This window comes from Puma concolor, chromosome E4 (assembly GCF_028749965.1).
Source record: "Puma concolor isolate L17-30 chromosome E4, mPumCon1.1.hap2, whole genome shotgun sequence".
NCBI lineage: Eukaryota > Metazoa > Chordata > Mammalia > Carnivora > Felidae > Puma > Puma concolor.
Genome location: NC_141683.1, coordinates 68,872,169 through 68,887,798, shown reverse-complemented (window position 1 = coordinate 68,887,798; position 15,630 = coordinate 68,872,169). Strand labels below are relative to the sequence as shown.

General features: G+C 43.6%; 1 protein-coding gene across 1 annotated transcript in view; it reads left to right on the top strand.

Moving 5' to 3' along the window:
- Positions 1-15,630, top strand: part of DNAH14 (dynein axonemal heavy chain 14) — a 334,473-nt gene that overhangs the window by 143,375 nt on the left and 175,468 nt on the right. Inside the window, exons 32-35 of the mRNA XM_086693941.1 lie at positions 525-593; positions 1,393-1,579; positions 2,541-2,617; positions 5,434-5,605. Coding sequence (XP_086550067.1) covers positions 525-593; positions 1,393-1,579; positions 2,541-2,617; positions 5,434-5,605 — 505 coding nt within the window. The remainder of the gene's footprint in view (positions 1-524; positions 594-1,392; positions 1,580-2,540; positions 2,618-5,433; positions 5,606-15,630) is intronic.

Here is a 15,630-nt window from a genome sequence, read left to right as displayed (position 1 = left end):
AAATGTTTCCTTTACCCTTTTAGGCTCTTTTGGCCGACGTAAGATAAATTAACAGGAGAAAACTTTAATTCCATACATAGGGGAGCCTCACACACACGTGAGACGTTCAAAGACAGGCAGACGGTTAAGCTTTGTGTGCCATCCTGAGCTAAGGAGAAGGGGGAAGGAGTCTGGGGCTTCGAGGGAAGGAAGAGAACTCACAGGAGATGGGAAGAGCACATGTTTGGTGAACAGACAGTTGTCGTGTCCTGCAGAGACCATGGGACACAGGAGTTGGGATAAGCGGGCTGTGCTGAGCCCCCCACAGCTTGCCACACGCGGCCCAAACCTGCCGTAGTTGTCTCTGGTGACCGCTCTCCTTCTGGACCGGGCCCTCCGTCTGAATTCTTAGAAGCAGTTAAGGGGGAGGTAGAAGGTTCTTTCTGGGTTTTTCGGGCCTTCGTTTTCAGGGAAAAATAATCCACCTACCAGAGTGGCACATGGGGGTGGGGGCTCATTCTGAACCCCTTTCCGATGTCTTCTAGGTTTGTACTGGAAGGAAAAGACATTCGTATCAATATGTCTTGTGCGGTATTTGTCACCATGAATCCTGAGTAAGTATCGGTTAACCTGTGCTGGCGGTTGGAGACAGGTCAAAATCTTTTCTTAACTCTTAGCCGTGACGCAGTTGTCTGACACTGTAATCTGCCATCCCCTCGCCAACGCCCGAATCTCTCTACCCCCACGTGTCTTAAACAGCCGTGGCTCCGGAATTATCCACGTGGACGTTTCTGACTGAGGGATTTTTCACTTCATGAATAGCCAGGGGGAAAGGCAAAGGTCGGCAGTTTGTCGCAAAGAAGACAGAAAACAAACAAACAGAGAGTAGCAGGGGGAGCAGAACACGGTGGTTACAAGGAGCGGAGGCTGGGAGGGCTCGAGGGAGGACGGATGGTCCCACCTGGTGAGGGGATGGGGGGCCCTGTGGGAGGAGGCACAGGGAGAAAGGACAGTAAAGGAGGAAGCTCTTGAGATGAAAACTACAATAGAAACTGTCTTGCAAACTTGTTTTCAGGTAAAGGTCACACGGGGCGCCTGGGTGGCTCAGTTGGTTAAGTGTCCCACCTCAGCTCAGGTCATGATCTCACAGTTCTTCAGTTCGAGCCCCGTGTCGGGCTCTGTGCTGACAGCTCAGAGCCTGGAGCCTGCTTTGGATTCCGTGTTTCCGTCTCTCTCTGCCCCTCCTTCCCTGCCTCCCCCTCACCTCTCTCTCTCAAAAATAAACTTAATGTGACAAACTAGTAGAAAGCTAACCGGATTATTTGGGGGGAAACTATATTGTGTGGTTCCTCATTAGAAAAACTGAAAAGTGGTCTGGTTTTTTTGTGTCTTTGTTTTTCTTGCCCGCTTAAGGTACAAAGGTCGAGTAGAACTCCCAGATAACTTAAAATCTCTGTTTCGCCCAGTGGCGATGATGGCTCCCCATTATCAAATGATTACTGAAATAATGCTGTTTTCATCCGGTTTCAAATCTGCAAAATCCCTCTCTGGAAAGCTGGTTAGCATTTACGAATTAGCTAACAAACAGCTCTCACAACAGGTAACAAACTGCTTTTCTCAAAATAGAAGTGATTCTATGAAACTTCAAATGAGACTCTTGGGGCATCGGACCAGGGATGACCTGGGGAAATAATGGAGCTGGAATCCTGTTAGCGCATCGGGTTCATGAGCCAGTGCGGATGTGAGGTGATGTGTAAAGTCAGGCAGGGCTCTAAGCCTTTCCTCTGGGCCCTGGAGACAGTCGCGAAGCATCTGCTCTTTTACATGATGGGCTGCTCTCTCCATACCAGGAAGCTGACAGATACAGCGGTGACTGTCACACCTCATTGTGCTTCGAAACACTTGGGAGGACTGGTTAAAACACCAGTCACTGGACTTCTCCCACCAGCGTTCCGCTTGTCTGGGGTGGCGCTTGAGACTTTGTGTTTCTGACAAGTTCCTAAGAGTGCCTGATGCTGCTCGTCTGAGCGCCATGTTTTGAAAATGATTGTCCTGGGATACGCCAGCGTGAAGAGTACTTGTCTGTAACCCAACATGGTTGGGACAGGGACAGCTAACTTTCTTTTTAGAAGGAGGCTTCGAGGGTCCTCCTGGGGGGCTCAGTCGGTCGAAGCGTCCAGCTCTCGATTTCAGCTCAGGTCACGATCTCACAATTCGTGAGGTCGAGCCCGACATCAGGCTCTGCACCGAGCCTGAGTGGGACTCTCTGTCTCCCTCTTTCTCTGCCCCTCCCCCTGCTCGTGCACACTCGCGAGCGCGCTCTCCCTCTCTCTCTCAAATAAATAAACTTTAAAAAAAAAAAAAAAAAGGAGGCTTGGGGCACCAGTTTGGGAGGGAGGCGAGGGGATTGGAAGCAAAATGGAGGCTTTCTTGAGTCACATCGTGGTCTGTCTCCACGGTGTACGTGAAGAGGGAGTTGACTGTGTCGGAGACCCATTTATTTCCAAGTTCCGTTTTTCCCTGAGACACTTTAATAACTCAAATATTTTAATGCTTTCTAGGATCATTATGATTTTGGCTTGAGGTCTCTAAAGACAGTTTTAATAGCGGCTGGAAAGAAGAAATGGGTGTTTAAACGGTGAGTTGAATTTTGATTGAGTGTTAGGTCAAAGAGAGTTACATGACATGGGGAAAATAATTTGTAAAAATCTAAGTCATGATGTCACGATAAAACAGGGAGCTCTCAGGATGTTTAAGTAGAGATAAAAATATGGTAGAGGTGAAGAATGTTTAAGAATGTGAAAGAAGAAGAAGAAAATGCACAAAATCCCTGGGTATTTTTCCACAAAAGGACCTATTCTTTAAAAAAAAACAAAACAAAACAACTATATCTTAGCTTTATGTAATAAAAGATACACTGGGGCGCCTGGGTGGCTCAGTCAGTTAAGTGCCCGGCTTCAGCTCAGGTTATGATCTTGTGGTTCGTGGGTTCAAGCCCCACATCAGGCTCTGTGCTAATGGTTCAGAGCCTGCTTGGGATCTTCTGTTCTCCTCTCTGTCTGCCCCTCCCCACTTGTGCACATGCTCACACACGCTCTCTGTCTCAAAATAAATAAACCTAAAAGATACACTGGAATAAAAGGCCTCATTTAAAAGGAGAAATGTAAAAAACCTATATGAATATGCCTATATGAAAAATGTGTACAACCCACACGAAGAAAACATTCGTAAAGGACACAAATGAAAATGTGAGTAAATGAAATAATATACCAGGTACGTAATATTATAACATCTTAAAGGGCTTAGCATCATAAAGATTTAAAGACTCTAAATGTTCATTTATATATAGAAACACAGCCCAGTGAATATACCTAAAGGTATTATTTGTTTTTAGGTGGGCTGATTCTAAAGTTCACATAGACAAACAATAAAGACTAGCTAGAAAAATGTTTAAAAGTGAGGGCAGTGAAGGAGAAATATCCCTGTAAGTATTGAGACGTATTATGGAGTTTCACTGGTCCCAGCACCGTGGTGCTGGCTTACGGACAGAGAGGTGAGCCATCGGGTCAGGAGAGCAAGCCCAGAGGTGGGACCTCATGACTGGGCATGTATTCTGTCATCAGTTGTGAGGCAAGAACAGACTTCCAGTGAGTACTGATGGGGAACTAGACTGCCACGTGCATAAGACTGAGTTGGAGCCGCAGCCAACGTCATTTTCCCAGATAAAAGGACCAGAAAAGCACTAAAAACATACAAGTATTTGAAGAAACAAAATGCCCTTTATATCCTGCAACTAGAGAAGACCTTTAAAACTAAGACTCAAAATCCAGAAGCCATAAAGGTAAAGAATGATTGATAATGGTCAAAAAACACGGTAAGGTCAGAAGACAGATGATAAACTGGAAGAAAGGTGTTTGCATTTCCTGTCGCGGTGGGATAGGTCATCCCCATGATGCGTGAGGACTGCCTAGAAAATGCAGGGAAGACATTGTAGGGCCAAGGACAGTTCTCAGAAAAAGAAACATAAAAATCTTGAAGGGGCACCTGGGTGGCTCAGTCGGTTAAGTGTCGGACTTTGGCTCAGCTTATGGTCTCGAGGTCCGTGAGTATGATCTTGAGGTACAGAGCCCTGTATCAGGCTCTGTGCTGACAGCTCGGAGCCTGGAGCCTGCTTCAGATTCTGTGTCTCCCTCTCTGTCTGCCCCTGCCCCACTTGCAGTCTCTCAAAACTAAAGTTTAAAAAAAAAAAAAAGTGCCCAGTAAAAAGTACCCAATAAATGTTAGCTATTACCTATCTTTACTAAGGATCGAAGACTTAAAAATTACCACCATCCTGATGAAGAATTTCTGGACCAGCCGTCGACAGGAGAGGAGAAGGACACTTTTGCACAGAAAACTCTTCTTCCTTTGCCTCTCTACAATTGTATCACACCACATGCAGTTATTTCTTTCGGTTGCTTGTTTAATATATAAGAATATGTGGTAAAGGGATAAATGTGTAAAATGTTGTTATGGGACAACATATTATGTGACAGCTTTTACATCTGGAGCCCTTTGTGGCAAATAACAGAAAACTGAAGCTGGCTTAAACAGTAGGAGGAATTTACTGTTTCAATCAGAAAATGCAGAGGAGGGCGGGGTCTGATGACTTGGATGCCGGTTTCGGCTTTATTTCTCTGTGATGTTGTCAGCACTGCAGCCCTGCGCGTCCTGGCTTGGTCGGCTTCCTTTCTGGTGGTTTGGAAGGATCCCCGGAGCCATCCGCCCCACTGAACCGAGTCCCGAACCACTCTGAACACACAGGGCATTGGAATCACTGTGTCCTCATGACTGCCACTGACCGGAGCTGGGATCACATTCCTTTAAGGAACATTTGTCAGCCCCCATTCTTGCCTTTCAAAACTCCCTTATAATCATGGCTTAAACATACAGCCTGGGCAAATCGGAGACGGTTAAACTCCAGTCTGAACCTGAAGCTAGTGGGAAAAGAAATGCACACGCAAGGCCCCTGGACCTGTTAGGTTAGCTGTCAGGTGTTCACAGGGCCGGTTCTGTAGCATAGTCTTGGCCACTGTTCCCAGCTATATAGCCTGCAAGCTGACTTCTCTGGCCCACCTAGAGATTTTTAATAAATCATCATGTTACTTTCCATTTCATATCAGCCCACATGAATTTCTGTTGTTGGCAGCTGAAACACCTTACTGATACAATGCCCATCCCTGAATCAGTGACTGGGGAGTGACATTATCCTGATTGTTTGAGACCAGCCACGGTCCGTCTCTGGATCTGGGGACCAGATTAGCCTCACCCACACCACGTGGCTGCTCTGCAGTGAAGGAGAAGGGGAAAGGATGTGGGGTGGCCACCTCTAAAAAAGACTAAGGATGGCCTTTAATGTCAGCAGAGCGTACTTGCTAACTTGTTCTTTATATGTCTTTTCTTCCCCCCCCAAAGTAACACCAATAGCGAGCTTTCTGAAACGGATGAAAGTCTGATCCTTACCGAGGCTGTAAGAGAAGCTAGTTTACCAAAATTTCTCCCTGAAGATGTCCCACTTTTTGAAAAGATCATGGCAGACATTTTTCCTGGAGCAGCAGTTTCGACAGAAAATCAAGTTGCCTTGGAGGTAATAAGACTTTTGGAAATAGTCACAAGTGGTTTAGATGTGGAATATTAATTAGGATAAAAAGCGTAATGTAAGTTAAAAATATTATAGTTCTTCCTGAAATAGTCTATTCCTGTTATAATTGGGGGGATTAAAATACTTGCACGTATATTTTCCCTTTGGGAGAGACACGGCCTCGACGAAGAAGCTTCAAGCAAAGAAGGTGCTCTCTATTTGGTTTCCCGGTTTTCCCATCTTTCCAATGGGAGTGATGATGTTTTCTCTTCCTCCTGTAAAGGGGTGCTTTCAGAATCAAATTAGGTCAGAATTATGAAAAAAGACTTTAACATGCAAGTAGTTTGTGATCGTGAAAGATTAGGTGTTAATGATTGTAGAGCCCTCTGTTTTCCCTCTTACACCTGCGGCCTTACGGTCATTGCCTTCTTGTGGGTGGGACCTCAACAGCTCTCGTACTGGGAGCCAGCCTCCCGCTACCCCCTGGCCTCATCTGGGACCGGTGGCCGCCAGCAGTGCTTTCCAGAAACATATGTTTGATCGCATCAACAAAGCCACTGTTGGACGAAACCCAAAATCAGTTACCCTGACATATATTCTTACGATGCCTCCACGGTCTGGCCAAACCGGGCCACCTTTCCAGGATCTCCCATCCTTTGTCCTCCTGCCGTTCTTTCTGTCCTGGATTTCTCCCAGTTCTCTGGCTTTTCCCGGGCTTTTATCAGGTGGCAGGCCATCAAACCCACAGCTTCCTTTCCCTGGGACCCTGCCCAGTTTTCAAAAAGACTGTGTAAAGTTTATTTTAAAATACATGGGCACCTGTTGGGATGAGCACTGGGTGTTGTATGGAAACCAATTTGACAATAAATTTCATATTAAAAAAAAATACATGGTTTCAGTAGCTTATAGTGGAAACACCTTCATAATGATCTGTTCTTTAAATACAGGCATAAGCTGTACGTGTAACTTCATTTCCAACAGGCGCAGAATACGTATTATTTGTAGGCCACATGAAGCACTTCGCAAAAAAGCTCATTCATTAGGTTATGTATTTGGGAGCATGTTCCTTGAAAACCATGTGGACCAGGAGTTTTATGACAGGATAGTTCTTTCATGGTTCTGGTCTAGTTAGATTTCATGTCCCTCCTGGGTCAGTTTCATTAAACTAGATAACATTCTCATTTCATTCAAGCGTTAGAACGCCCCATGTGGATTTGAGCAAACCCTACCTTGATATCCTTTCAGTTTCCAATTTCTGACGTCATTTGCCTGGTCATTTCTTGTTTTCTTAACTTGGGTTTTCTCCATTACATAGATTGCCTAGAAGTTTATCTAATTGCTTTCTTCAAAAAAAACCAGCTTTTTATTTAATACCTCTTTTTGATTTCCAGTCTTTCAATACCCATATTAATATTTTTTAAGTATCTTCCATTATTCCTCTGGGTTTTGTGTTGTTTTTCTCTGTCCAGCTGTTTGAGGAAGATGTCTAATCCATGTAGTTTATTTTTTTACTAATGTAAGTTTATAAAACTATGTAACTTCATCCAAGCACTGCTTTAGTTACATATGCTTACGTTCAGGTAGGTAGGGTTTTCCCAAGCATTTTTTCTCTAGAAATTCGATAGCTAACTCTTCCTTTTTTTCCCTAAGTATTCCTTTTTTTATATATAATTTTTTTAATGTTTATTTTTTTTTTTTTAATTTTTTTTTCAATGTTTTATTTTATTTTTGGGACAGAGAGAGAGCATGAACGGGGGAGGGGCAGAGAGAGAGGGAGACACAGAATCGGAAACAGGCTCCAGGCTCTGAGCCATCAGCCCAGAGCTCGACGCGGGGCTTGAACTCATGGACCGCGAGATCGTGACCTGGCTGAAGTCGGACGCTTAACCGACTGCGCCACCCAGGCGCCCCTATTTATTTTTGAGAGAAAGAGAGAGAGAGAGACAGATCAGGGGGAGGGGCAGAGAGAGAAAGAGACACAGAATCAGAAGCAGGCTCCAGGCTCTGAGCTGTCAGCACAGAGCCCAATATGGGGCTCAAATTCACGAACCGTGAGATCATGACCTGAGCCAAAGCCGGATGCTCAACCGACTGAGCCACCCAGTGCCCCCTCCTAAGTGTTCTTTTAAAACAGAGTTTTTTCATGCTTTTAATTTCCAGGTAAAGAATCTTTTTATTTTCTGATTCTGTTGCCAGCTACTTACTGAATTATGTTCAGAGAATATTGTCTTTGTTATTTTTCCTTAAGAATTTAATTTAGACTTTTTAATGGCCTAATATATAGGGAATTTTTATGAATATTCCCTATGCACATGGAAAAAAGATATATTCTCTTATCGGCTGCAAATATAGACAGAGTTCAGTTTATCTCCATTTGTTACGACTCTTAAATTAGCGTTTGTTAAGTGGAGCGCAGGATGTGGGAGGGTGAGCCACAGTCAGCAAGAGACCACGAGAGACACTGAAATCAAGACGCTTATTACGGGAAGTACTCTGTACAGGCCTCCAGGGCCCCTCAGGGCAGGGTGCAGGCAGAGAGCAGCCAGGCCCCCGGCACATGCCTTCATCAGGGTCCGTGGGTGGCGTGCTTTGGGGGCTCCAGTCTAAGCCGGGGTTGGTCAGTGCACACCACGCGCAGCAGGGTCTTGGAAAGTTCCACGTGGGTCCTACCTAAGCTGTGCATGGGGAGAAGGCCCTGGGTGGTGGGAAAGACCTACCAGGAGCTCGCACCTGCTCCCGACTCCGACTCCGTGGGCTCCTGTCCCTGGGGGCGCTGGTGTGGTGGCTTCCTGTCCCCGCAGGCTGTCGGGCAGAACAAAAATACCTTCTCTGAACCCTCAACCCCATTTTCTCTGTCTTCTTGATTATGTTGTGTGTCCTTACAGCCAGACGTGTACCTGTGTACTTGTTTTCCTTGGGCCCAGAGAAGTGAGGGGATGTCTCCTACTAGCACATGAATGTTTACTCCTAGGATCTCTGCCTTCTCCTAGTTGTTAGTATGTTGTTTGATATACAAACATCAATACCGAGTCATTGTATGAGTTGTGCCCTTTAATAATATACAGTGCTTTTGCATTTCTTGGCTACTGCTTTTTGGCTTGAATTCCACTTTGGTAAGACTGTTACTCCATTTTTTGTTTGCCTGGTATACTTTTGGACTATTTTTCTTTCAAACTATAATTTGCACCGAGTGAAGTGGTTTTTTAACTTTTGTTTTATTCTGCTGATGTTCCTGCAGGTTAATATTTTACTCTAAGGGTAGCTTTGTACATTTTTATAGTAATACCCATAATTTCCTACTTACTTGGGTATTGTCTGTTAGTTCCCTGATATGAACAATGAGGAAAATTAGTCTGTGTCTCTTCTCCCCTTTTTGTTGTCTCTTTGCCCAAATTTACACAACAGTATTACCTGCCTTTTTTTTTTTTTTTGAATCTTTGTAAATTAGAAGTGATGTCTATGACTCTGCGGGAAAGGCACCCGTGAACTTCCTGTGCTCCCCCAGGCCCCTGGCCTCATCCCTCCCACTCTTCTCAGCTGTGTCACTGCGGCACGGCCTAGTGACACTCAGCTGCTTCCCGATGTCGTAGAGTTTTTGGTGAAAGTGGTGTCATATTTTTATGATACTCCTAGAGGTTTATTACAGGTGTATCGAAATGCCTTTGATTCGAAGCTCCTCTCGAATATGGCAACGTTGCTGAATTCTCTTATTCGTCCAAAATTAGCTCTGATTTTGTGTGTCCTCTTGGGGGTTCCCATCATACAGACAGTGGGACCTCCTCCCTCCAGTCCTTGGGTCTCCTGTTCTTCTTATGATACTTTTCCAGTGTGAAATCACTCCCACATTCCTGGGATACTCCATGCTTTATCACCATGTGATTTTTAACACACCAAGAGGAAGTTAGTTAATGTCTTATTTAGGATTTTCACATGTACACTTACACGTGAACTATCCTTATCTGTTTTTAGAACCGAGATTATTACTAGCTCCTCAAAATAGGCTGAATGACAGATGTTCTTTTGTTTTCTGAAAAAAACTTGCATGAGATTGAGATGAACTATTGCATAGATTTGTGGTCAAACTCACTATGGAAGTATTTGGATCTGGGTTTCGTAGGGGTGGGAAGAGAAGCTTTGACTACTATTTTAACTTTTTGTTACTTAGCGATCACATTCCCTATTTTGTATATAACATTTCTGTGTTTCTAAATGTATTAACTTATTTCTCCCACTCTCATCAGTTTTCAGTCTCTGCTACAGTTATTTCTTTTTCTCATTACTGATCATTCTTTCTTGAGGTCTGCCAATAGTTAGTTTTCCAAAGAGCTCACTTTTGGTTTTGATTATTTTCCCTTTTTTTTTTTTTTTTTTTTTTGTCTATTTGGTTGATTTCTTTCCTTCACTATTTACATATTCCTTTATTTCATTGGACTTGTTCTCCTTTTTCCTAGTTTCTTGAGTTTAATGCTTAGTTTATTTACCTGTGTTTCCTCCTCAAGTATTTAGAGATCTGAGTTTTCCTCTATATACTCTTTTGGCTGTCTCCCACAAGTTTGCACATGTAGTGTTTTAATTAGCATTTCTCTAGAAAGGTTTCTTAATTGCCTTTATGACTTTTTGTCGCCCAGGAGTCTGTTTGTTTGTTTTTCCAAATTCGGAGAATCTAAACTACCCCTTTTATTATTAATCTCCATTCATGGTTAGTTTTGACTGGGGACAATATGCTGTCCTGTATGTATTTATCCCTTTGAGATAACCTTCTTTGAGCTTTTCGACCTCCCCTAATGGTATTGTTTTATAAGTGATTCATGTGTGCTTAAAACAATATGTATTCTGTGCCCATTGGATGTAATGTTATATATGTACACTATTCTGTCCCTTTGATATCTGTTTCATTTTTATCGATCCATCAGTTTCTGGAAGGGGTCTATTAAGATCTTAACTACAATTGTTGATACATATTTTTTTCCCGGCCTTTCCATCAATTGCTGCCCTTATGTACTTTGAAGATATAAGTGGTATATATATTGATGTCTTCGTCTTAAATTCCACAGATGAGTGAAATCATATGGTATTTGTCTTTCCTTGACTGACTTATTTTGCTTAGCATAATACCCTCTAGTCCCATCCCTATTGTTGCAAATGGCAAGGTTTCATTCTTTTTATGGCTGAATAATATTCCATTGTGTATTATACCACATCCTCTTTATCCGTTTATTTACCAGTGACACTTGGGCTGCTTCCATATCTTGGCTATTGTAAATAATGCTGCAGTAAACATGGGGGTACATACATCTTTTCAAATTACTGTTTTCATATTGTTTAGGTAAATACTGTGGAATTATTGGATCATATGATAATTTTATTTATTTACTTATTTATTTTGAGGAACCTCCATACCGTTTCCCACAGAGGCTGCACCAATTTGCATTCCCACCAACAGTGCACAAAGATTCCTTTTTCTCCACATCCTCGTCCACACTTATTGTTTCTTGTAGGGTTTTTTTGTTTTTTGTTTAATTTCTTTATTTTTAAAATTTTAATTCTGATGTAGTTAACATACAGTGTTGTATTGATTTTAGGGGTAAGTGTAGGAACTCAATAATTCCATATATTGAATGCATTCTTTTTAAAAATTTTTTTAATGTTTATTTATTTTTGAGAGACAGAGAGAGACAGCATGAGCGAGGAAGGGGCCGAGAGAGAGAGGGAGACCCAGAATCCAAAGCAAGCTCCAGGCTCTAAGCTGTCAGCACAGAGCCCAACGCGGGGCTCGAACTCACGAGCCGCGAGATCGTGACCTGAGCCAAAGTCAGACGCTCAATTGACTGAGCCACCCACGTGCCCCTTGAGTGCATTCTTAAATCCCCCTCTCGCCCCCACATTTTAGGTATATGGTGTCATACTGTATATCCCTTTATTTTGTGAATCCCTTGGCTGATTTTTACGGATACATGTAGTTTTACCTCTTTTATGCTTCCTGCTATTCTTCTGCTTATGATCTTTCCTTTTCACTCAAAGAATCTCCTGTATCATTTCTTATAGGGCTGTTTGGTGGTCATGAATTCCTTGAAATTTGTCTGGGAAACTCTGTCTCTCCTTCTGTTCTGAAGGACAGCCTTGCTGAATAGAGTGTTCTTGGCTGTAGGTGTTTTCCTTTAAGCACCTTGAATATACCATTCTGCTCCCTCTGGCCTGCCAAGTTTCTGCTGAACAATCAGCTGATACCATATGGGGTCTCTCTTGTATGTAACTGTTTTCTTTTCTCTTGCTGCTTTTAAAATTCTCTCTTTATCACCACTTTTTGCCATTTTAATTGCTATGTGTCTTTTTGTGGACCTCCTTGGGCTGATTTTTTTGGGGGTTCTCTGTGCCTCCTAGATCTGGATTTCTGTTTCTTTCCCCAGATTTGGGAAGTTTTTGGCATTATTTCTTCAAATAAATGTTCTGCCCCCTTTTTTCTCTCTTCTCCTTTTCGGATCCCTATAATGCGAATGTTATTACACTTGAAGGTGTTGCTGAATTCTCTTAACCTGTTCTCAGTCTTTATTATTCCCTTTTTGCTCTCCGTTCAGCTCGATTGCTTTCCATTACTCTGTCCTCCAAGTTGCTGATCCATTCTTCTGCTTCCTCTAGTCTGCTGTTGATTCCCTCTTGTGTATTTTATTTTTCTTTTTTTTTTTTTCAACGTTTTTTATTTATTTTTGGGACAGAGAGAGACAGAGCATGAATGGGGGAGGAGCAGAGAGAGAGGGAGACACGGAATCGGAAACAGGCTCCAGGTTCCGAGCCATCAGCCCAGAGCCTGACGCGGGGCTCGAACTCACGGACCGTGAGATCGTGACCTGGCTGAAGTCAGACGCTTAACCGACTGCGCCACCCAGGCGCCCCCCCTCTTGTGTATTTTAAATGTCAGTTATTGAGTTCTTCATCTCTGATGGGTTCTTTTTTTGTTTTCTCTCTGTGATGGTCTCACTGAGGTCCTCCACCCTCTTCTCAAGTCCAGTGAGTATCTAATGACTGTTACTTTAGATCCTCCATCAGGCATATGACTTACCTTTGTTTTGTTTAGATCTCTTGATGTGAATTTTTTTCCTGTCCCTTCAGTTAGAACATCTGCCCCTGTCTCATTTTGTCTCTCTGTGTCCATTTTTATGTGTTGGGAAAGTCATCTACGTCTCTTGCTCTTGAAAGCAGTGGTCTTACAAAGAAGTCCTATGGTGCCCTCTGTTCTGTTCACTAGAACTTGGCACTTCAGGGGCGTCTCCTTTGTGTGATGCGTGTGTCCTACCGTTGTGGCTCAGCCGCCTTTGCCTTCAGTCCAGTCGTCTGCAGTGTCTCCCTTTGCCTCTTGTGGGCAAGGTCCTTGTGTTGTTAGTGGGCCAGTCTGGGGCCCCCTGGGCTCAAGTCGGGCCAGGCCTGGCATTTGCCAGAGCTTTGGTGGCGTCAGACTACGGGACATATTCCCTGTGTTGGGTGGGGCCAGAGTCAAACTCCTACATGTGGTTATCCTACCCTTTCCCTGGGGCAGGAGTCACTTCAGAGTGGTGCTGGTCGCTGTTGGAACTGTTCGTACCCTGCCGTGCTTGTGGTCCCACATTGGATAGGCTTCTGCCGAGGGTGTGTTGGAGGGGGCAGGTCTGCAGGAGAAGGTGCAGGGGCGGGGTGGGAGGCGTTAGCAAGGTTTGCGTGGGTGCGTGTGAGACCCGGAGCTGAGGCCTGGCCGGAGGTGGCGTGTCTGCAGGAGAACACGGGGTGGAGCACACTGTTAGCAGGCCGGCTGGAGAGTGTCCCCCTGCACCGGTTCCTTCAGGTGTCTGTGTACCTAGGCCAGGGGACGAGGGAGGGAAATGGTGCCCACCAGCTCCTTTGTTGTCGGACAAGTCTCCGAAGATCCCCGCTCCTCTAGCACGCGTTCCGAGACGAGCAAGTAAGCCTCTTCCTGTGTACCCCACGTGTTTTTCAAACTGCTGCTTTTTTTTGCTGTGTCTCAGAGGGGCCGTTTGTTGTGCTGTGTCTTTAAGGGCAAGGAGTCAACTTCCTCTCCGAGCTGCTGATATTTAAAGTTCCAGGTGTTAAGCCCCACGGATAGTAAGAACTCTTGAAGTTAGGCCCCTCTGGTTTTCAAAGCCAAATGTTACGGGGATTTGTCTTCCCCACGCAGCACCCCTATGTCTGGGGTGCCCGGGGTGGGGTCTGCTCCTCTTCTCCCTCCATGCCCACAGGTCCCTCCCTCCCATGGACAGTGTCACAGGTCAGTTTGGTTCCCAACTCCATCTCTGCCCTTCCTACGCTCTTCGATGTGGCCTCTGGTCTACGTTTAGCTGTGGGGAGTCTGTCCTGCCGGCGGGTCATTTTCTGGGTCATTTACACGGACGTTAGTGCTGTCTCCTTGTAGCCATTGTATCCGAGGGATGAGGTGAGCCCAGGGTCCTCCTGCTCTGCCAACTTCCCTGGAAGTCTCTCTGGGAGTTTTTAAAACTTTCATTCTGTCTTTGATATTCTAAACCTCACTTTAAATTCTCTAGTTAGGAAGTTTCATATTCTGTTAACCCTTTTAATATGTAATCATTATTTTTAGTTCTCTAAGTTGATAGCAAGGAGACTTACCCTATCAGATTCTCTCTTCCACGTGATTAAACGAGTTGGACTTTTCCAGACCACCAAATTGTAGGTTCAAACTCTAAGCTAAGTAAGCTGAATAAGCTTACCTATTCTCACAGCACTTACAGGAGTTTTAGATCTTGTACGTATTTTTTTGTGTTCTTATTTTAATAAAAATGCAGTTTGATATCAATTCTATGTATATCTCTCTGTGGTGCTCTGCGTGGTTTCCAGGGGAAGCACAGTGGATATTTGCACCTAAGCTATTGCCTGTATTTTGAATATCTACATTTACATTTTGAGAATTTTCACTTTGCTAGAACAAAGGAAGGAAGATGTTAGTTGACAAGTCTTGCTTTCTCTGTCTTATGTAAGCATTTTTCATCCCAACCCGACAGGACCCATCGATTCCTTCCTCTCCTTCCTCCAGTTATGTGTTACCCTTAACATTTCTCAAGTCACAGCTAAAACAAATAGCGTGGCCATCATAGTAGCATTTCTACATGCACATCGATGATGTGACTTTTTAACTTCATTATATATTCACGTTTTCATCAGTTTTACAGTTTTTTGCAGCCTGAGCTTATAGAAAAGTTTTCTGTAAAACCTATCCGTGTATTCTGCTACTTTCCCCTTCATACAATTTTTATATTGCTAAATATGCAGGCTCTCAACTGTTAAATAAATAAATAAATAAACAAACAAACAAACAAACTGTTAAATAAAATGTTACCAAATAGCAATATATGGCTCAAGAAATAGCACAAAGATCACGATTTAAAGTTATCATTTTAATATTAAATTTCGAATAATCCAGTCTTTTATTTAATGGTGTATTTTTGATGGTTTACACAATGATCGGTCATATAGCATATCCACACAGGAGTATATGTTACTAAATAAATATTCTGTAGGCATGCTGTTTATACTTCTTGTTCACAAGAATCCGAATTGCATGCGATGGGCGATTGGAATATATCCAACTTGTTCACGTTTCTGTCGCTGACAGTATCTAACAGTGTGGGTGGGGGAGGGTCATTAACTCAGAGCAACCAAGGGATTAACAGAGAGTTACTGAAACCATATCCTGCAATAAACTATATATAGTTTGTCATCCGGTTGACTCTACGGAACATCGTTTACAGCCATAAATACTTGACAGTACGATTATGATTTTATGTTAAAACCTTCTGTGAAAACCTTCAGCCAACTAGGATTACCTGTCCAAATATCTCTTCTTTGTCCCATTTCTGCTGATCTTCTGTGCTAGCCATGCTATCCCTAGTCCACTCCTGCGGGCCTGTTTGCTTACATCCAGGGAGATGTCTAGGTTTGTATTATCCGTGGCAGAGGACTCCTAGCCCCTGCATCTAAAACCGCTCCAAGTACACGCCTTAAGTGGGTGTCTCATCAACTCCACTTAAATG